The 23630-nt window shown below is 43.2% G+C and overlaps 1 protein-coding gene across 2 annotated transcripts; it reads right to left on the minus strand.

Annotated features, from left to right (window-relative positions):
- Positions 1–1297: 1297 nt before the first annotated feature.
- LOC129092632 (protein FAM53B-like) lies at positions 1298–23282 on the minus strand. Of its 2 annotated transcripts, XM_054600641.1 has the most exons (5): positions 23162–23282; positions 13468–13739; positions 11295–11349; positions 8682–9556; positions 1299–2542 (listed from the first exon to the last, which is right to left on the minus strand). In XM_054600641.1, the coding sequence occupies exons 2-5, from the start codon at positions 13546–13548 to the stop codon at positions 2204–2206; spliced, it is 1350 nt and encodes a 449-aa protein (XP_054456616.1). In that variant the 5' UTR covers positions 13549–13739; positions 23162–23282; the 3' UTR covers positions 1299–2203. The 2 variants fall into 2 exon arrangements, with proteins under 2 accessions (XP_054456617.1, XP_054456616.1); XM_054600642.1 differs by lacking the exon at positions 23162–23282 and having other exon boundaries at positions 1298–2542; positions 13468–13554.
- Between the last annotated feature and the right edge of the window lie 348 nt (positions 23283–23630).

Here is a 23630-nt window from a genome sequence, read left to right on the forward strand (position 1 = left end):
CCAATGTTTTCTCACATGTAATCGAGGCTGTGTGCAATGCAGGCTGCTGTGAATGTGGGTATGTAATGTGGCCTTTCCTGTCTCCCTCTCTCCAATGTCTACATTTGTCAGCAGCAACTACAATGCTCACTATTTATAGCGCTTTTACCTCAGATATTAACTCACTCCCCTACTTAGCCCTCCACTTCCTGTTAGAGAGGAAGTGGAGGGGTGTGTGTGTGCGTGTGTGTGTGTGTTTCACTGACCTTTGGGAGCAGTGAGCAACCAGACCGCTGTTGATGGCAACAGGATTTTGTGTTTCCAGCCTTTTTGTGTCAAGTCAAAGAAGTGAGGCGTGACCAGATGTCTTTTCATTCTCTAAATGTGAGCCCTTTGTCCTTCTTTTCATCAACTCATACTTATTGTTGCGAAATCTAGAGGCGGAGAGACAATCTCTCACCTATTAGGATTGAAAAAGTGACAGCCTATACAGTTTTCTGGGCCGGTTGACAGGTTTTCTGCATATACAAGCCAAGCACACTCATCCATTTTCAGGGCCTTTGAATGAGTGGGTGCTGTACGTGTTTGAGTGTGTGTTTGTGTAAGCCAACACCTCAGGGTTGAGATGTCCGAGTTCACCTTCCTTCAAGGAAAAGCTGCAACTGGCTGGAACATCCTGTTTTGGACGTAAACACGGTTCTGCAGCCAAGGCTTTCCTCCCCGTGTTGAAAAAAAACAATCTGTCCTATCACTTTTTGTCAGCATACAGCTTCCCCCGTGGCCATTTATAGTGACGACACAAGCCTTTAATGCTGTTTAAAGAGAAGGACCCGCAAAAGAAGTAGGTCTTATAAAAGGGTGGCAGGTGCTTCGAGTTTGTTTTTAGTAACTTGGACAGACATAAGAGAGACGTGATAGGAAATCCCAGGGAGGAACACAGCTTTCGGTCCATCTGCCTCACAGGTCTCGGGAAATTTTCTCCTGACATCACTTCCTCTGGTCACCGCTGGGTTACAGGCCAAGGACAATTCATGTCTAGACTTCCTACCATTTGGTTTGGGGCTGGTGGGCAACAACAGGGCATTACACAGATGTTTACCTAACTTGCTGTCTTCCTCAAGAGCTGCAAATGACTTAAAAAAAAAAAGGGCATAAGAAAATACATTTATGGATATTCAAAACAATGAAGTTTGAATGAGTGAGCTTCAGTAAAATGGCTCTGAAATATGAAGCAGGAAGTGAGCACCACTTCTTAAGGGTTTCTGGAAACTTTGATCTGTCAAAGTGAAATCTGTCTTAGTACAAAGCATTTATAAATAAGCTGAAATTAAACCAGACATATGAGTGCAGGTTGTACATTTATTACATGTCCATTCTGTTAAAGAAAAGGCCTTGTATTCTTCCTCCTTCACAAACAACTCATAAAAAACAGTTACTTAGAAAAATATACATTGATATTAGAACTGAAAACTTGAGATTCAGTGTTTAATTCAAATAGACAATTTGCATATTAAGAAACTACGAGTAAAAGGTCAGAAAAGGTGGCTTCGATTGAGGCTAGAGAACCGATAGAGCAAACATCCAAAAGAAGGCACTGTCATATTCCGAACTCCTCATAAAGCTTATTGAGCCTACATTCAGCAAAAAGATCATATTTTCATGTGTGCACATAAGACGAAGAGGGAGGTCAAGGGTAAGTCTGTGAGAAGACACATCTTCACTTTGTTTCCCTTCCTCCCTGTTTCACCTCTTCCCTGACACCCCTGCATTCTCTGAAAAAAAAAAAAACTTGCGCTAAATACAGGCGAGCCCAGCTACTGCTACAGTACTACAAACCTAAGGTTAGCTGACTTTGGAAAGGTCATCAGGTTGAACAGACAGTGGGGGCTGGGAGTTTTTCTTAAGACTAACCCTCACTTTCCTACTCCTGAGTTAAGCTGAATACCCAAAAAAAAAAAAAAAAAAAAAAAAAAGTTCACTGCTTTTTGATTCAAACAGTAATAATGTTCAAGGCAAATGTGTCATTAAAAAGGCAGTCGTTAACAACATACTCAGTCCATCATCGATCACTTTCCATTTCTTTCGCTTTCAAAGTCCACTCCTCCACTCTTTTTCCTCACAGCCCTTCCTCATCACCATCTCTTGGTACATCATCAATGTCAAACAACTTTCCAAAACAGTCCAGACACGCCCTTTAAAAAAAAAAAAATCTCCTACAAAATGTTCAGTTTCTCTCAATCTGATCAAGATCGAGCTTTCCCCCGAGCTGGAAAATGTCCCTCTGTGTCCCACCCTTCCAGAGGGTGTGTTTACTGCCCACGATGCCTACAGGAGAGCCGGACCTCGAGTCCACGCTACAAGCTGAGTCGCTATCCAGCTCCTCGAAGGATGAATCCTCTTCCTCGTCGTCTCCTGCCACTTCCTGCCGGGACTCCAGTTCCAGCTCGGACACAGCAGTGAAGTCCCAATCTGGTTGGCTGGAGGTGTGAGTGGGCAAGCCTGATTGGCAGCCGTCGCTGGCTGAGAATCCGGGGCAGCTCAAGCTCTGAAAAGTCTGAAGTTTCTGTATAGAGGAGACAAAGAGGGAAAATAGATGTTGGTGTGTGTGTGTGTGTGTGTGTGTGTTAGTGCCTGAGCTCATGTTCACTTTCTGGCTTCAGTCTAATGAAGCTATAAAAGTACAGGGGTTTGTCAGGAGGGGGGGAAATCAAGCTCAGGGTTTTCCAGGATGTCACTTTGAAATTGGGTTTAAGTTTGGGCAGCCAAGAGCTGGCTTTACCGTCATCGACCGCATGTGAGCATGTAAACACACAAGCACGCAAGTACACACGCAAGCCGCCGGGTAACATACACAAAACCCTCTGGCTTCAGAATAAAGTTGCAAACCACAAAAGGTATCTTGTTTCAAACTTTTGCTCTCTGCCTATTTATCACAGTGGAAGCCAATTTGAAACACACACTGGAAACCTAATCTTGTAAAGTGGTTATGATATTTTGTCGTTCTGCCCTCTATGGAGAGAGAGACGGGCTCTCTTTCCACCCTGAATTCCTCTGTTAGACAAAGAGAGGCAGCCGTGCAGCGCAGTGAAGGGGTTAATGATCTCTGCGGTGCCCCAGCAGCAGATGTTGGAGGCATGGAGGTGAATAGAGATGAGGTTTTCTCTATAGAGCCTCGGTTTACATGACGGACACCTCTAATGCTCCCCAGTGTGTTGGGACATTGCTTTTCCCGTTACAATAAGCTGGGAGTCTCCTTTTCTTCAGCCTGACTTTAGTAGACTCACTCTTTACCTTGCTCTGATTCAGCACGTTCCAAAAGAAAACTTTAACACGGGATTTTGGCCGTCTGAAAGTTGGCTCACTTTTGCTGGATTAACTTTACATGTAAGCTGCTCAAACACATGATACCTCATCTGCAAATGCTTAAGGTGCTCATGTGAGGAGTAAGAGGCCTTTTGGCGTTTGCTGTAGCTACCCCATTAGAGTGGAAAAAGGGAATTTCTGAGCCCTTGCTCTCTCTGTTGAACCCCCTGGTATAACCCCACTACTAATTATCACAGCAGAGGAGGAGTTGAGAGGAAGGGAGAAAAGGAGGGGGGAGAGGCAGCGTCTCCACAATATGCTTTCTATAAAAATCGACTGGGGCTGACTGGGATTTGGGTGGGTGTGGTGGGAGGTTGGGGGAGAAGGGTTAGATTTCTGCTATGTACCCAGCTTTGCCTGTGTGTTTTTTTTCCCCCTTTCACTTGAGCAGACCCCCACCCAGATGGACACACACACACACACACACACACACACACACACACACCCCACACCCACACATGGACACACACACACACACACACACACACACACACACACACACACACACACACACACACACACATATTCACACACACACACACACACACACACACACACACTATATTCACCATCTATTCACGCACATTTAGGGTCTAAAACCTCATGCTGTCCCGTCTCACATAAGTCACTGCCATAATAAGCAGTTGGGTAGGTTACTTTCTTAATCTAATCATTTTCTGACTAAATAATTGTTCCTATAAAGTTGCAATCCTTAAAAAAAAGGGGTAAAAATGTTTAAAACTCAGGCCCAAAGTCAGTGTAGTTCTCCTTTAAGTGTCCATCTCTAGCTGATTTGGCAAAAGTGCTTTAATAGTATGACACATGTGTCGACCACTGGGGGCAGCAAACACGCCAGACATGCAAAAGAAGAAGAACAAGACTGGGTTCCAAATACTTTACTACTTCTTTTCGTACATGCTGCAGTTGTCCTAATAAAGTACATAATGTTGCATGCAGTTTGCATTCAGTTGGGACATCGTCATAACATATATCCTCTAGGCAGATGTTTGTGGGTCAGATTAGACAGTAAAGCATGCTGGCTTGCATTCCGCAAAATGCAACCGGATGCATGAGAGGACATCGTGTTTTTTTGGCACACTGCATTCAACATACTTTGTTTTGGCACACTATGGTAGTATGGGCATTGGAATGCACAGTAACTCTTGTATCTGTTTACAATACATGCAAACACACTGTGGACTGAGCAGGTTCATGATATTGCGTTGTTTTCATCAAGAAGACAGAAGTAGTTACAGATGTGGCCTGACATGGTGAAACATAACTGGCTTGCAATAAATTATATCAAAACCAATGTATGATGTATATAAATATTTAGGTTTACAACTTTATTCCATTCACACTGGATTACCCGCTAAAAGAGAGTCCACTTTTTCCATTTTCTTCATCATTCAAAGTCATAAAATAAAACACTTTCTTTATATAGCTAACTGACATTCTGGTAGACATCATTATTGTAAACCACAATCAACGCAACCAGTAACAACTGTAACAACATTTTCAACAACATGGGGATCGAAAAAGGCATCTGCTGTGGGAGAAGCACAAGCAAAAGCCAAGAGGCTAGGCAAATATCCTCCTGATAATTAGGGCAAACAACAAACACCCTGCTAAGTACTCTGGCAGAGGACCTGCACATACACACAGAGAGGTGTACACACACACAAAGAAAATAATCATGCGGTTCTCGCATTCTATTTACAAATTCAAAATACGAGTAATTTTCACGAGGTCAGATTAACAACATCCAGCCACAAATGGCTCCAAAGAAGACAGGCAAACAGACCTCCAACAGCAAACAACTATAAAACAAAAAGGAGAGGGCAGAGGTGCAGACAGAGAGACAAGAACTTAACTCACTCCTGACAGCCAGACTGCATACTTGCACACCTCCGCATCAATTATCTACGATGCTGTCTGCGCCTGCTTTGTCCTTTGTTTTGCAATGCATGGCAGATAGGTGAAAATGCCTACATGCAAGATGAACAATATCAGATAAATATGTAAAGATGAATCAAAAGGCTGAACAAGCACGGGGTGACTGCACACTGCTGTTTTGGTCGATGCTTAACAGAGCACCTTTGGGACAAGTCGCATCACGCCGTTATGAAACCTCGAGCACCGCACCTCAAGACGCCCACCTAGGTGTTCTCATGCCTGCGGGGGTTTGACGCTCAGCTATGATCACCATGTCTGCCATCCCAGGAATGGAGAGAGAGAGAGAGAGAGAGAGATAGAGATAGACGGGCAGAGCAGCTCGAACTCGGGCGGGGGAGAAGGTATTAATAGAGAAAGGGTGAGGAGTTTGTCTGCCAGCTTCCCTGCAGAAAATAATACCCCCTTTCTTCACCCTGCCATTTCTCTGCTGAATGCACAGGCAACCACACAAACACATCCAAGCACTGGCTCAACACGCCCCCCCCTTTTTTTTTTTACCACCCATACTGCTACCACAGATAAACCAATGATGGTCTGTAATTTTTCTTTAAAAAAAAAAAAGAAAAGTACAACGAGGCATTTCACATGAGCCATTTCCTCACAAGCAAAGTGTGAGCTGCGTCAACCATCATTCAGAAAAGTGATCTAGAAACAAGACACAACATTCCCCTTCTGACAAGTCGCTACACCCACTACGCATAGGAAAACACAACAAAAAGGGCCAAGGTGAAAAGACAGTGGAGGATTGGAAAACAAGGCAGCAGACAGAGGAATGAACTGATAAACACGGCCGACAAGGAGAATATTCTAGGAATTTTGGGGGGTGGTCGAACTTAAATCCCTACGGTAGTAGAGCTATAGCCGCTAAGCATGACATGCATCCACAGAATTCACACCCGCCTTCATTGACGTGGTGGAGGAATCTAGAGGCCAAATTACACCATGTTCCACTGACAACACACTTGAGGGACTTGTAATATGTTGACCCTCACAATCCTTAAACCCCCCCCCCAACCTGCAGCAGGCTTTAAAACAACTTTCTGCATTGGATAGTCCAACAAAGAAATAAACATGTCTGTAATGGGGAGATAAGAGACAGTGATTGCTGCCACACAAAAGTGCACAGACTTTTTGGTGTTTTTCCTCACATGGACTGTATTACTCATCCACACACACACACACACCTATAAAATGGATAAAGTATGGTGGCAAGTGTGCGTAGGTGTGAGAGTAATAACTCTTAGTTTATGCCCCACGGGCAGGGCAGAGTATAGAAGCAGTTGGCGGAACAGCATGTCATTTCACAATTACATGTTCGTTAATAAGCTCAAATTGTTTATCAAAATTAAACGATGCAATTTGCTTTTTCGCTACTAACAGATTCAATTCTAAATGAAAATGGAATCTTGTCTGTCAAATGCTTCCATAGGAGTTGGATGCCTTTTCAGCTCGAGAGTGTTGTAGATGAAAGGAGTGAAAGTGTATGTACAGCCAGGGGAAAAGGAGTGCATCACTTAAATAGCAACGACCGTCAGTGGTCAGTTCACAAATCCAGTTTGTCCAAAAACAAGTAAATAAAAGTATAATTACTGATATGTGACATGTATTCTGAAATCGATAACTGCAGGTACAAATCTTTTCCAAAAAGCAAGCAAAGAACAAAATTGCACCTGTGAGGCGGTAAAACCTCAGCTTTTCCCTGAAGGTTAACAGACACAGGTTGTGACCAGCCCAGCGTCTGCACATTACCACTTCCTTTTCCAGACAGCTTGCCAGCCACTAGAGCTTTCCCTTAGCTATCACTGAGACAAACCACTTCTTACACCAATGACTACTACGAGAATCTTTAACAGTGCCTCAGGTTATTTCATTTACGTGACATAGCACAACAATGCTTATTTGGCTTCCTGGGCACACTGCAGATGCGTCCTCCTGCATCAGAGAACTGCTGGGACCAGAGTTAATGTAAAACTGACTCTGTGTGTGTGTGTGTGTGTGTGTGTGTGTGTGTGTGTGTGTGTGTGTGTGTGTGTGTGTGTGTGTGTGTGTGTGTGTGTGTGCGTGTGCGTATCTGTGCATACATGTGTGATCATCGTGCCTGATTTTCCCCTCTTAGCAGCTGGCATGACTAGAGGAAACATGCTCGCTAGGCTCCATTACCAAAGCCTTGTTGATCCAACCCTGGCTAGGTCCTGAGGGTGACTGGCTGGGAACAGAAATCTTTGGGAAGAGGAAGGGAGGAGTAGAGGGATATAAATTGATGGTACTTTCTAATAGGAGAACAGGAAAGGAAACCATATTTCCGAGACAGGAGGTAAGTTGAAGGAAGATTTTAGTTTTGTCGTACGAGTGCTACATCCAGGAAAGCAGGAATATTTTTAGCTGACGAGTACATGCTGGATTTGGTAATGTAGATTTCATGAGCATTCAAATGAATAATGAGGCAGGATGTGAAGAATCAAGATCTTTCTGGGCTCTGTAAAAACATCAGAGCACTGCCAAGCATCAAAAACAGTACATGTCATTAAAATACTTCTACGGCTCTATTTTGGGTCTTGGTTTGTTCAGGGGTCATTTTTACCCTCTGGCTGTTCCACTGCTTCCTCTGACCTTTCAAAAGAACAAATAAACTCTTGTCGCGAGGAAAGCAATTCAGAACTCATCTAAATATCCTCACTGTGAATCACATTTGGTTGCTCTAGCTGCCTGATAGTAGACCGAGGGCAAAAGAAAGAAGCAGTGCTGGGAATGAAAGACGGAAATATAGTGCAGAAGTATAAGCAGAGAGGAAGCAAATGATCGGTCAGGGGTCCAACCTTCGGACATGCCGTTTACCCAACAGAGTAAATGAAATGATAAACCGGAGCCGGGCTTGCCAGAGCGTAGCACTAGGCAGCGTGACCGAACAAGAGGAATGCTTCTTCAGTAAGCACCACTCCCTGAGTTAAAGTGAGGGAGGCCTGATATCACTTAGCCCTGAGGCTTCGGACCGACGACCCAGAAAACTTAATTCAGCTTCATTAAATCGAGTCCCTGATCAAACTCAGATGGAGAGAGACAGAGAGAGAGAGAGAGAGAGAAAGGCCCAGTTGTGTTAGAGGATCTCTTGAACTTCCTCTTGGTCTCGGATCAAAAAGGTGTTTGTCTGTGTGGTAAGTATGTTTGGTCCGGGATGTAACTGAATGCAATAGAGGACAGTTTGCAGCAAGATTAGAAATAAACTGATGCCGATTTATGTTATGAATTAAGAACATGTTATGTTGATGTAATCATTGCATGTAAGTGCTGTGAAGTTAGTCAAAGCTATAATAACACGCATTCAACCGAATGCAAGTGTGTGCTTGTCTGTGCATGCCAACACGTGTTCCACATTTCCAGCTAACCTGAGTCATCTTTGCCAGGTCCAGGGAGGGCCGCTGCTCCTGGGCATCTTCTGGTCTCCTGCGCTTCATCCCAATCTTTTTGTCATTCAGCACACAGGGCTGGGACTTGCTCCGAGACAGACATCCCGTGGCCCTGGCCCTCTGGCCAGCTCGCCTCCCCAGTTCTGGGGTGGAGTCTGGAGAGCTGGCCTCGGAAGCCTCTTCCCTCTTCAGCTCTGGCAGGCTGATCTGCTCGTGGGAGAGGGAGAGGGGCCTGAGGAAGTGGTGATGGCTGGAGTGGTGATGATGTAAGGAAGGAGAGGTAGGGGAGACTGGAGAGGCAGTAAATTGAGGGTGGAGAGGCAGTCGCTGGTTGAAGAATGGCAGCTCCAGGGCTCCATCTGAGGGTACGCTGGAGCGTGAGGGCAAACTGAAGCTGGAGCTACGCTGCATGGTGGGAAGATGAGCGCTGGAGAAACCCGCTCCTCCCCGCACACTTCCTCCGCTGTGGCACCTTCGTTTCTCCACCGTTGTCCACACTCTGGAGCCTTGGGGCCTCCAAGATGAGCGGAACCCAGTGAATTCATCGGAGAACGACAGGGAGCGGCACTGACGTTTGCTCGGGGGTGCCGCCGGAGCTTGGCTGGGAGCTTTAGTGGTGTAGTGAGCAGTGGTGGACGTGGTGGGGGAGACGGGGGTGGTCCCGCCACCGTCGCCGAGGCTGAGATCTCTTATCAGACTGCTGATTGCCGTGGCGCTGCCTGGCTCCTTGGTCCATTGCCAGCTCCCCGGCTCAGGCATCAAATCCCAGAGGCTCTCCAGACTGGCACCAGGCTGGCAGGGAGCTCTCTGCTGGACGGCACAGCTTTGCCCCAGGTCTATCCACCTATCTGCCTCTGCAACAGTCAAAACATACAAACTCATGGACCTCAATAACGGCTCTAACTTGCAATAAGCAGAATGTATTGAAAGAAAAAAGGTACAAATGTCTGGAAGGAACATTCAACACTTAAACCACACAGACACAAAAGGTACAACAAACAGAAGCGAGCTTAAGGCAAGAGAAAAAGGTTGCTGTAAGGAGACGAAGAACATGAACATACACTAGTTGTAGGGTCTTTTAAGTCTAGTTACACACAGCGAAGCACAAGAGTCAACTGAAAAGCTTTGGGGTATTTAAACAAATAATTTGTCCTTTGTGCTGCTCATGTGCAACTATACTTAAAGATGACAGCAAGCAATCATATTTTGTCTGAACTTTGAAGTTTGTTTTTAAAAAGGAATAACGTGGTAGTTTTAACTATGATATACTGAATCGTTTAGTTGCCGACGGCTCAAAAAGATCACCATGTCTCAAATATTTTTCACATAAACTGCCAGAAGACATGAAGAGAAAAGCTCAGCCGCGCATTGTTCTGGTGCCAAACTCTAAGCAAGCTCCTGTCTCCATTACTTTTATAGTTACGGACAATAAACTAGAAATCCTAGATCACCAATGAAATCTGACTGTTCCTCAGTACAAAGCATGCCTTTCCACTCAATGTTATGGGCCTGTTTTTAAACAGAAAAGCATCTACACTCCAGTCTATCTAAAACCTGGACCTGAAGACTGCAGATTACAAATATCTACATATTACGATAAGAATCAGCCAGTAAACCAGTTGGCAAATCACTTCCACTAGTCAAGTAGTTGGAAAGCAACAGGACTTGCCAGCTATTTCCCAATCTGCACAAAAGAGTCTATCACACAGCTGTGGGAGATAATACACCTACAGTAAAGCGCCATAATGGCTTGAGCTACTAAGCCAAGTGGTCATGTCGTGAATCTATTGAAGCCTTTGGCAAAAAGGGCCCCTCGCTGATCCAAATTCCCGTCCTTTTGGATGGTTGTCTCTCAGTTTGGCACGCTCTCTCACAGGCTTGTGGACGGAAATCATTGTTTCGGGCGGCCAAACAATTCAAGGGGGCTACAGTGACGACCTGACAGGAATGTCATGACAAAGGGAGAAAGGGATGAACTTCAAAAGGCCATCCTTTGAAAGCAAGATACAAAGTGTTGGTTGAACTAACAAGACATGTGAGAAAATGTTAATGCCAACATTAACAGTGGAAACCGCAAGCCATGCTCCACTGTGTAAGGTCACATAGCATGCAACATGATAGGGGGGGGGCTTGAATTTACAGTAGCACGTCTTTTAACACAGGGGGCAATAACTGCAACACTGACGGAGCAAAAGGGAAATTGTTGACATAGGCAACAGCATATTCAATTACAGCTCACTCCCATGAGAGTGGTGTGCAACGTAGTGTGGAGGCAGGTGCACCCTGATCATGAAAGGGGGATGAGTGACTGAGAAAGGGAGAAGTGAGAGACCGAGTGGATTAAAAATGAGACGGTTATAGTCGGGGTCGCTGACCTTGACGGTTCAACTTTACAAGGAGTCAAAGGGGCAATCCATTATGATATTACATTTGTGAAATGATGTTATGACAAAAAAAAAACCCACCTCAACTATTAGTACTGTCCAGTGTTCAGCTCTTGAGTGAATGCAGAGGATAGAAAGATGGGAAGAATTTTATTGCCATTGCAAAGAAGGAAAGACGAACAGAGAGACATAAGTGGAGATAACCCACCCACAGTTCCACAGGAGAAGAGGGTGGTCCCTCTGCTCATGGTGTGGAGCTCACGCTGTGGAGGACAGGCAAACAGAGGGACTGTCAGTCAGGGAGACACAAAAGCAACCTTACGATCTGGCACCTGGTTTGGCACCATGTTTTTATAGACATTGGTGAAATGTGTAAATAGTGTGTCAAAAATTATGATTGAAAGTATCACTTTTTGTATTGTGTCCATCTAATGTTTTTTAAGGAAAATCTTACTTATTCTGCCTGCAATTCTAAAAAGTACTTGCACTTTAGTTCAGTGTTTTAAACTTTATTGTACTTCATAAATCCTCTCCAGTATATTAGGAAAGGCGTTGTACATTTTACTCCACTGCATTTATTGCACAGCTATCATAGGTTTGCAGATTAAGATTCTAAAAACCTATATGAGCACATAAATATAACACATTGCTATACAGCTCAACATACCCAATGCTGCAAATTAATCTACCCAACTCAACAGTACAGAACAGTTAAAGTAACTCAACCTTAATCTGATACAATGCTTACTTCAGGCTGCACTAATCATATCTTCATATTAACAAAAAATGGAATGACTGTGTTTGACTGACAGTTATTTGGTGGACGGAAACGTGACTCCAAATGTATAGATGTTTTCGTGTAATGCAATGAACAAATGTATTCACTAATGCCTGTAATTCTTTTTAGCTTGTAAAACCAGTCTAAAACCTCGTTACACAGTTTGCTCAAAATTTACTTCAACTTTTACAATGATGCTGGACGATAGCTTTACCCATTAGAGAGTCATAAAAAACTTCACACCCCACCTGTTATATATTATTTTTTTTAAACAAAGAAAACATGTTTTATGGGAAGTATAAAACAATTTTGGCTACAGATGCTTAACTTCTGATCAGACACCTATCCTGTCTCACAGTTCACTCCTTACAACAGGGTGGTGGCTGTCTGCACAAAGGACTAAAAGGGAAATGCCACAATACGTTGCTCTGACTCACCTGGAGGTTATCACCACAACAACAAAAATGTTTTCTAAGATACAAGGCGTAGAACCCACAATAAAGGCCATTGTGTTGAAAAAGATGATTGAATGGAACAATTAGTTCACTAAAACTCCAGGCCCAACATGGTTATCTCATTAGTGAAAGTTAATATCAAGCTAGGTCAACATTCCAAAGCCTTTATACTGTATATCCACTGATATAGTTTAAAGCCAGGGTCTGTTGGTGCCATCAAGACGTAAACTCCAGCAAGTACTGGAGTGCATGTCTGGAATACCCTGCTAAGTGGTCAGGATGAGAATCACTACCTCCAGGTACGATGCCATGGTTCGCTGTCGGAAAACAAGGCATTGCACCCTGCAGGTTGGGAGCGAGTCACTGCCCCAGTCGAGGGAGTTCAAGTATCTTGGGGTCTTGTTCACGATTGAGGGTGAAATGGAGCGTGAGATAGACAGGGGGATTCGCTGGGGTGTCAGTAGTGATGCTAAGATTGTACCGGACCGTTGTGGTGAAGAGGGAACTGAGCTGGACGGCAAAGCTCTCAAGTTACCAGTCCATCTACGTTCAGACCATAGCCTATGGTCATGAACTTTGGGTAGGCTCAGCCTTAGAGATAGGGTGAGGAGCTCAGACATCCGGAAGGAGCTCTGAGAAGAGCCGCTGCTCCTTAGAATCAAATGTGCAAGCTGAGGTGGTTGGGGCATCTGATCAGGAGGCCAATGGACGGCTCTCTTTCGAGGTCTTACAGGGAATGACCAATTGCTAAGAGGCCCCGAGGTAGAGCAGAACACGCTGGAGCGGACTAGCTTCAACCTCCTGCTTTCATCCTGGACATCTTGGTAGTGAACACGAAAAAATTTAACTTCTCATGTGGCTTTAGAAAGTTGTTAGTAAAAAAAGAAAAAAGGCTTGGGTTCCATTTCCCTGTGGCATTTATGACAACTAAAGACAGCTAAAGATAAATACTAAACATTCTGGCATGTTTGCATGTATTGTGCAAATGTGTAGCCTATACGTGACTAAATGTGTCATCTGTGGCCTGTGGTCATGCACTGATGTAACATAATCATATCACCGATTCATTTTGCTGACTAATACCTAGCATGTGAAACACTGCAACTGGTTTCCTTAGTGTGAAATGCAAAAGGTTAAGTTTCTCTCACCAGCCGTCTCTCGGTGTTCTTGGACCTCACATCATCGACACCCTTCTTCTTTTCCAGTGTTTTCAAGAAAATGATCACCATGGTAACACGAAGCTCTGGTCCAGTCTGTTCGGGTGCAAGAGAAGGCCACAGGCAGCCATCTTAGGTGAGGGTGGAGGGCAGATAGTGCATATGGGCGAAACAAGCGACCGGTTGGTGACCTCCCATCTGCAGAGCAGCTTCAAGTGCTGACGGCGGTGGTGGGAGGGTGTCTCTCACACTTCAGCCAAACCCTGTGTTGACGGAAAAAGATGAGTAAAGTAAATATAAATACTCATTTAAATAGCGACACTGGGTTTCGATCTAGGACACAACCGAAAGAACATTGCAACCCATATCATTTCCACTTTGCCACACTGCTTCCACAGATATAACAAAAAAAATGGAGATCAGAAAAAGCCACCTTTTGGGTGAGTCTGGCTGATAGACAGGACGAGCAGAGAGATGAACCGAAAAAACTGCTCAAGTTTGAGCATAGCCTAAGGCAGAGGAAGGCAATTAGCAGCCAGTGGGACAACAACATTATTTGCCCCCTGAATTAAGTTTGGTTTTGCCTTCATATTTTAAATGAATCCTTTTACATTTGCATTTCATAAATCTACTGAAGACAACAATCTTATACAAGGCGTCTACAAATTCCTATAAATATGTACCATCATGCAAACTGCAGTTACTGTGCCTGGCTGTTTGAGCAGTGCATGGTGCTGAGACCGGATGGATAACATATAAAAAAATAATAATATAATATATATAATCCACCTCCTTTTAAATACTTTTGCTTATTGTTAATTCACATGGATATTTGGGCTACATTCACTGATTCGGAACAGGAATTGTAAACTATGTTATTTAACTACTTTCTTTAATTACACTGCTGACATCGTTGAGAAAAGAGAGTGCTGACTTGTGTTTTTTTCCCATTCAGCATTTACCACCGTAACACTTATAGCAACTTAACCACCCAGTTCTCCATATAGCTACACGCCTATAAAACTACCGTCTTTGTAAAACAAAAACATGCTGCCGTATGCGAAATAGTTCCCATAACCCTGTAAATAATGGAACATTTGGCTTGTCAACGTCATCTGCCAGAACATATGGGAATCTAAACATGCTGTAACAGAAAGCATAGTTTAGCTAATCCTGGAAAAGGCATCACTCACGGCACATGACTACAGATGTGGCTAAGAAGTATGACTAGAGGAGGAACATATATGGGGCTGCGGTTGCCTCACTGACTGCCTGAATCCCGCAGATGGTAAAGCACCGACAGAAGTGGTGGCAGTAAACACAAACTCTTAAAAACAGTTATATGTTAGGCAGATGGTCCATATGCTCACCATGCCTTGTCAGGTCTGCTTTACTCTGATGTTGCTTGATTCATTGGAAAGATCTAGGTAAATTATTGGCAGGTCCAGTTACACTTTCTTTATCAGAGAGAAAAAAAAAAGAAAAAAGGAGGAATAGCTGGATTGACCTTGGCCTTGAGCTTCTCTCAGTCATTAGCCAACCAACAAACTTACTGAGAGCACCCAATTAGAGAGTTGCAGCATGGTTCAGATCCCCGCAATCAACTCCTGACTAATGACAGCTTTCTGCTGTGGAGCAACACGAGACTAATGGATCATCCAGGCCGACTATGTTATCCTGCCCGTGTAAAATGTGGTTTCATGTTAAGCAAGGGTGGTTGCCCTTTTAAAAACAGGCTTTAGATAGAAGGGTGCAAGTGTGCACTTGCTATTAACTGAGATTTGTGGGACAGTAACTTGTGCAAACCAAAAAAGGGACCCATCATAAAAGAAAAAGATGGGCAGGTTGTTAAAACTTTGATGAAGAAATGTTAAACCAGTCTAGTAATGTTTCGTTACTTCACTGGGTCATCTCAATCCCTTCCCTCTTCTCCAGCCCCATGACTACATGAGGACTATAAATGTTTCACGTAGGCCTGCCCCAAACCAACTGCTAGCATATGACTCCCATTATCTCCATTTATCCCATAGAGTCAGTGGAGCACAACTGGGCCTCCGCAGGCAAAAGGGGGCTGGTGTTGGTGGTGGGAGTCAGAGGAGAGAGAGAGGGGAATGTTCTTCTTGATCAGTTTTGCAGATTGCTCTACTGATTAGGACCGACACTGATTAATGGGTGAGGCAACGTAGCGATGGTTTGTGTGAGCGTTGTTGTTGAGCATGACGGTCATGTGTAAATGCTGTTACAGTGTGCCGTTTGACTGAAGTGAGACGTGTTCCATCTGGGCTCAAAAAGCACCTCGACAGTGAGAACGAGTATGTGCGTCTGTACATGTGTGTGCAGGTTTATGCTAACCCGCACTTGTGTGCGTGCGTATGTGTAGTGACTGGCAAGTGGGGTCATGGGAGAGGGCAGACCGAGTGTGAATTCAACCCTGGAGCCATGCTTACTTAATGAACCGACTCCTCATGATGGGGAAACCAGAGCCTAATGGAGAGAGAGCTGCAGAGCATTTGTGTGGAGCCTCTAGTGATCAAAGCAGATTTTCACTATGTAAAGTGAGTCGTCCTTGTTGGCTACATCTCCTGGTTGCGGTGATACAAAAAAATAAAATAATAATCCAGGATGAGACCTGTTTGCAGGACTGCTCACCTACAGGTACGTCCTACTATCGTACACAATCATTTAAACAAGGCATTGTAAGTATCAAATGAAGCATGACCCTACAGCTGGATGTGCTACTTCTCCATTCAGATTAGTTTATTTACAAAAAAAAAGTGACATTTTTGGCACAGCTACCATGTTTTTGCAGTTTAAAAGTGGCTGCCCAGCAGGTCGTGATCTGGAGTACGATGTACTCATGTAGTCATCTACTCATCATACATGATGCAATAACACCGTTCTCAAACAAATGTCTACTTAGATGTTATGTTGTCATCGTGTATTTGTCATTTCCCATTTGATACTAGAACTAAACTGAAGAAAAGCCCTCTACCCTAAATGGAAACTATGATATTGTTTGGGTCTATAAAACATTCTAGGTTCGTGTAACCAAGTTGACGTCCATGGTGGACTGAAATCTAATGGTAATTCAAGTCAGACTTGTGTACTCTGGGGTGCAGACAGCAGCTCTTGGCTCACAATAGCCAGTGACTCAGGAGGGCACTAGAAAGGGCAGCTAAGATAATATGGCTCTTTGCCCAGGCGGTGATTTGTACAGGCAGATGAATAGAAGCCTATTCGGGGGCCCCTAAAGTTCTGTGACGGGGTGTTTGGTGTCCATCACCAATTGGCTCTGGTTACTGCATACTTGTGCGGAGCGCGTCTGGTGTCAAGACTTTGATAGGTGGCTGCGGCTGAAAGAAACCAACTAATTTCATACTAATGATGAGGACCAAACCAACATTACACTGCATGTGCAATGCGAGTGAAACACTGTGTGCATATCAGGTGGTTATACTGAAAAAGGTCACATGCTACTCAAAATTTGAAATGTTTTCTCTATTCAGTCTTTCATTGCTAGAACACATTTTATGGTGCATGACGCTGGACGTTGGCATTTGTTTTGCGTAGTGGAGATGGCCATGGGAAACAAAATGAAAAACATCAAAAAGAAAAGTTTCAGGCTTTTTGTATTCTGGGCCGAATAAAAGTAAGAACCATTCCTTTGTGAAAGTCTGCGGTGTGGATTGGTAATTCAACACACAGCCACCCCTCTCTCATATAATGAGAGGGGTCGTAAAAATGGTCCTAGGGAGGTCAAGACATACCACTGACTCCTCTGGCCATCACCCTAGTTCCCAGTGGCACGGAAACACTAGCCAAAAACAACAGGCCACTACACCACTAGATCTTCAGAAGTGCATTAACAATGGAGAGCTCATTCAGTCAAACTTTATGCGTTGTCAGTAGTCAGAATCTGGCCTCCTGTTGCAGATTCCCCTGATCTCGTCTCTAACGACATTAATCCTCATACAACAATCACTAAGAGTCCCTATTGGCAATTTAACACTGTTACTTTGGAAAAGGAGCGGCTACCTATAATAACAACAACAACAGGTGCACACGCTCAAAATAAATTCTTGAGAATTGCCAATTCTTAAGAATCAACCCTGAAAGTCCAGTTAACTGAAGTTGGCATGAAGACACAAGAAAATAAACACTTCCCTTTGCAGTATAGGAGCTGTGCTTCCCTTGTGGTCACATGCTGATTTGGGTGTGGAACGCACTGACTTTATTACCAAATACATGAAGAGAAAGACGAAAGCAAGTCCTATCCACCAAGCATGGTGACAGAGTAGAGTTCACATGAAATGCCTCGTTGGCAACAAACATTACACCCCAACATAATTTCCCATTTATAGTATACAAGCTGCCTCATAAAATAAGTAGTGACTTGGATCGCCCCCACTAGGTTCACTCATATGTGATCGCTTTAATAAAAGGCTTACTCAAACTGATGATTTTCTTTTAAGTAAAATCAATTCAAGATTTCACAGATATATTTTTTTTTTTTTTGGGGGGGGGGGGGGGGCTAGCTTCTCTCTCACTTCTTTCATAAAACAGTTGCTAAGTAGTACACTGTTTCTGTAAATTTGATAGGTAGCCATAGCAACCGAACACAAAACGCAGGATAACAGTGACAACTGGCGGTGTAAATAAAAGGCAGACATCACACAGGCAGATGAAGTGACATCTGAACGACTCATCATTTCTTCATCAGTGAGTGCGTCTGTCATAGGAAACTGGACTATTGAACAAGGCCTGTTTACTAAGCTGCAGACACAGCACAGCTTCTCTATTTAGGCAGCCGTAACATTTATTTGCGGTCGACCGCTGTGTCTCAGACCAGAACTAAGTTAACTGAAATCTTAAGAAGCTTGACAGGCGTAGGATCAGGTGTTTCTGTTTGAGTAAAGGGAGGTATGGGGCCTCTTGCCCCCTGGAGTGACCCCTCGCATGCCACGACTCTCCATACATCAGGTACCCCACTAATTACACTAACCCCCAGCTCCCTCCCCCCCCATCAATCCAAGCCTTTTCCGCCTGTGGTTTCCTCCATTATACATGAGTGCCTGTTCTGTTCCGTGCACACTAACCAGAGCCCTAATCCATCAGGGATACATTACATGGGAGCCTCCAGTGCTGCTAACAAACCCCTGCAACTGCTCAGCTTTGTAATGGTGACCACTCCTATGTTGTGTAAGAAAGTGATGTTATACAGATTGTCACCACCAATCAACTAATAAAGCCACATTACTGGTGTTACGCAATATCATGCTTGTGTTGCGGAGGTGTATTATGGGCGAGTTTAAAGTGTGTACGGGTTGGGAGGGAAAAAAAACCAAAAACTATGAGCAGCATTCCATCGGTCCAGTCATTCATTCATGAGGGGGCTCAGCTCAACATATGGACCCTGTGAATGATACGCATGGTGTGTAGTAGAGGTGTAAAACAGATGCATTGGGTAAATATTTGAAAGCCAACTGAAGGTGTGTCATTTTTGGTGTTTTAACACTTGACACAGCTAATAATAGTGGAAAATATAAATGTTTTTGAGCTCTCCATTCTGCAGAAGAAAAAAAACAAGTGTTGTGAAGAAGTTGTCAAAAGCAGACATTTGTTTTAACGATGATTTATCTTTTTTTGCTTTAACTGTTATAGAGCTCATGGGAATGATTTGATTTATCAGATCATACAAATCAAAGTGTTGGCAGAATGTGTGACTTGATCTAATTTTTGAAGATAGACTTGGATTCATTGTTAAACCCTCAATGTACATCAATAAGGTCCATCTGATGGGCAACATGAAAGTTGTTTTTTTTAACCCATCTTTTACTTTTACTGGGATATGAGTTGGAATATCAGTGACATTTTGCACAATAACAGACAACTTATGATTGGCTTAAACTTTTCTATTGTAATACTCATGTTAGATTTTTATCTGCACGATCATACATCTTGACATTCTGCAGTAAGGTAATTGGTTGTAAATCTAGCTGGTGTTCAGCCTTGAGCAGTCGTTTGGAATGACCTGCAGGTGTATGTTAAGCATGCTGACAGAATCAAACGAAACAACTGGGAACTAATTAGAATAAACCGCCTACAGAGGCCTCTAGCCTGGCATTATGACACATGTCGCTATGATAATCAGCCTTCTTTGTGCAAGCAAGATTTCCAGGACACATTGGATCTTCTGTCAAGCCTAGGCTTGCACAAAAAGCCCTCTTTGGATGATGTAACACATTAAGTGTCAGGATTGTATGAGGAAGGTCATTGAAGTCAACTGTATGAAGTTCCACAACTTGGACTGTAGAAAACAGGTACTAGAAATACAGGGTGTATGTGCCAAACACTAACAGAAGCTTTCAATTCTCTTTTTTGTTTTGTTTTTGTTTTTAGGGATGCACTTGGGGGATTTTTTCACCAGACTGGATCTATAGGAGAGCTAACCTCTACATAAACATGATTTAGTCAGGAGCTATGTGATGGCTGACATTTTGAGGAGAGGCCAATCTAAAGCAGCTCAGGAAAAAAAAAACCAGAAGCAGACAAAACTAAGACCCAGAGGGTATAAAATCACTCATTTTAGAGTCAAAAAGCAGGGAAAACTTTTCCTTTTTTTTTTTAAACTTATGATTCCTTACTATCGCCACATGGTAAAAACACTGTGGATGGTGTTGATGGGAGCCTTCCTATTTCATCCCAGAATGCTTTTCATCTCTAAGTAGAGACTGGTGCCTGTCTTGGGGGGTTGGGGGAGTGCTTCTCTGGTATATGTGAGAATGCCTCTTTTCTTTTCAGCTGCAGGTCTTAGGCTCTGTGGGCGTTGAGACGCCAGACTAACAAATCTATCATGAGGAAGGAAGGAAGATACAAAATGAATAATAACAAGTATACTGACAACATGAAATAATAAAGTATTTGTTTTAAACTCCCTGAAGCCAAGTCTTATGAGGTTCAGTGTGTCTGAAACGGGAGCAGTTATGATTGCAGATCGCAGAGAAGAAAGGGAAGCTTCTGAAATGAATGGAGAGTAGCATGGAGGCACAGACAGGCATGGCCAACAATCCTTTTCTGTCAGCTTTGCATAATGCCTTGGGCTGAGGAACAAGTGGAAGAAAGAGAGCCACAACATAAGTGGAGCAGAAAGTTTGTTTTTGCTTTACCTTTCTGGCAACAGGCAAAAAAGTGAAATTAAAATATAGGGAAAGTCCAAAAGAGAGAAACTGACAGAGTGGAAGTGTCAGTGTGTAGACTGAGAGAGAGAGAGAGTTGTGCACACAGACGGAGAATGGACCAGTGGCTCGCTCAGCACACAGCTGCCCACGGACAGAATGGAGCTCTAATAGGGCCTTTTGCCTGCAACACAAAGACGTTGCAAATGTGCGCGTCTTGAGCACACACTGGAGTGCAGAGCGATCCCCTTTAAAAAAAAACCAGCGGCCTTAATTGCTTCCATAAATTATGTCTATAGTATGTCCAAAACAAGTCTACGGACTAACAATGCCAGAGCTGTTGCCGAGTACAATTGCAGTGCATAAAGTTGGTCTTCACTTAAAACATTAAAAGAAAAAAGTGATTACCAGCCACTGTGATGAGAATGGGTTACTTCCTCTTTAGTCAGATATTGGGCTTGGTTTCGAACCTCTTTTGAACAAGACCAAGAGTTTCCGTAACAATGCCATTGAATGTTTGATCTGAATATTTTCTTTTTTTACGGAGTCAGTCATCATGCGTTTTCAGATTAAAACCATTGATTTGCGAATTTTAGACGGTATTTACTCAAAAGGTATTGTATGGCTGGTTTGTTTTATGCCGGGATTAAACATATATGCATAATGCATTTGAAGATTGGCACATTTTATTAAATGAAAAGGGTTTTGTAGAAAGAAAAAAAACCAATACTCAGATGTTGGCAACAATAGACCATTTTCAATCCAGCCCTTGTCAGATAAAATCAACAGCTACACATTAGTATGTCCACATGATAGGATTTGAAACATGCAATTTGCTTGTACACACCAAGCTGAAACATTCCAGCAGTGGTTTATTTATTTTTTTAAATCAAAGCCAGGTGTAGTCATCATAATCTTCCCAAAAGTGGAAAGGCAGATCAGAAACACTCAGAGCAGGTTTTCTCTTATCCTAACCTGTATTTGTGAGGCATTTATCAACATCCTCTTTGTAATTAGACACTAGAGCTGAAATGAGATTTAATATTGTAACCAGGTCTCCTCTTCACTCCCAACCTGAACTTCAGCTACACCTTGCCTTTGTTGAATGCCTTTTTTGAGCAGGATTCTTGAGAAAAGTACTTATTTATTCCTGTTAAGTAAACCAAACTAGCCAGCCTTCCACTGCAAGTCAAGGACAACCGCTGCCATGGTGGCAGCAGGAAACATTTCCAAGTATTTTCAATAAAGGTACCCTGGTACCAAACCAGTTCTTCATGGTATCGTGTTTATGGTGTCCACAAAGATCAACCGACTGCCATGCAATATTAGAGAGGGCAAAACATAAGCACCAACAGCTACTTCCTAACCCACAAAGAAAAGGAAACACTGACAAACAAGAAGTTTTGTGCTTTGCTGCTATGTCACTCCATATTCAGAGAGCCTTTTATTAGAGGCAATGAAGTAGATTGAACTCTAGAAGAACTTCTGTGATTAAGACATGTAGCTACCAACACATCCAAACATAAATACATATAAAAAGAGAATTGACTTTAATCTTTATGCTCTTATCGGTATCTTATCACTATATGCAAGCCCAGTTTCAATTTCATAAATGTGTAATAGCATAAATTCAGTGTCTATGACTCATGTAGTCATAACAATGGACTGATAAACGCAGTGTATATTTGGATTAGACTTCAAGGATGCAGCCTTTTATTCATGTTCCGAAAACAGAAACGAAATTGAGGAGGAACAAAGTGGCTCATATAGTTTCGACATCTTCAGCATGAAGAATTCTGATACGTGCACATAAAGGCAGGGGAAACAGTAATTACGAGTCACTATCTCGGTAGTAAACATAAATCTAAATGCATGGTGGAGATTGGTGAGTGATATGCAAGCCAGCCTTATGACTCAAATGTCTTCAGTGGCAGCTTGTGGTGAGGAGACATGTCAATATGAGCTGCAAAGCAACCACACTGCTTCTCTCCACCTACATAGGTACTCTATTTAACAACAGCCTGGGCTTTATTACCATGGTTGATATATAGGGGGGGGGTTACTGGCTCACAGATCTTTGTCAATGTGTGCACCCCCTCTAAAGCAGGTTATTAAGCAGTCATTTTTAATGCAGCAAACTGAGACTCAGTGGTTAACTCTAAAAAACAACTAATTTAGTCCAGAAACGTTGTAATAAATAATCCAGAGGCAATAATGTGACATACACATGCATGCCACAAACTCCACTGTTTGTGCCCAAACCAGCTTTAAGGTTGCACAGACTGACACAAAATGGCATAGTTCAAATAATAAAAAATAAAAAAAGACACTTTTTTTTTATGATGCATGGCCCAGAGTAACTTTACATTGTTGTCATCTAACGTTTTCAATCGCAGAGGAAATCCAGTATGAGCAGACAAAGTGAACTCCACAGCAGTGAGAGACACATGAGGATTGCACGCCTGAACACAGTTACAACGATCACGTATCTGGACAAATTCCCCTATTACCTGGCCAGCAGAGGCTCTTTCGATGTTAGATCATCTCCAACAAAGGGGAAAGCAGGAAAACTTTGTCGGCTGTCCCAGCTGCCAGCTCAGCGAGGTCAGCGAAGGACTGCTCCTTACTGCGAGCAGCTGAGAGCTCGCTGCTGCTTTCAGCCTTCAACATTGATTTGTAACAATATGCGAGGACAGACGAACCAAGTAGACGGGGGAGACCGGAAGAATAGTTATCCACTAAGATACTTGTTTAGCCACGGGAGTGTCGAGATAATGTAGAGTTAAATCATTATAGTGTGACTATTAATTAAAAACAGCAAAACTTATAAGTGCGTGCTCACACTAGACTCAAGTTTATTTAAAACAGACACCCCCACACCTTCTGAGTTGGTATGTTCCGCCGCCGTCCTCCCTGAGGCGTTTACAATACTCATGTGCTACTTTCTATAACTTTGCTTTTCATTGATAGTTATTAAGC

This window comes from Anoplopoma fimbria, chromosome 6 (genome assembly GCF_027596085.1).
Source record: "Anoplopoma fimbria isolate UVic2021 breed Golden Eagle Sablefish chromosome 6, Afim_UVic_2022, whole genome shotgun sequence".
NCBI lineage: Eukaryota > Metazoa > Chordata > Actinopteri > Perciformes > Anoplopomatidae > Anoplopoma > Anoplopoma fimbria.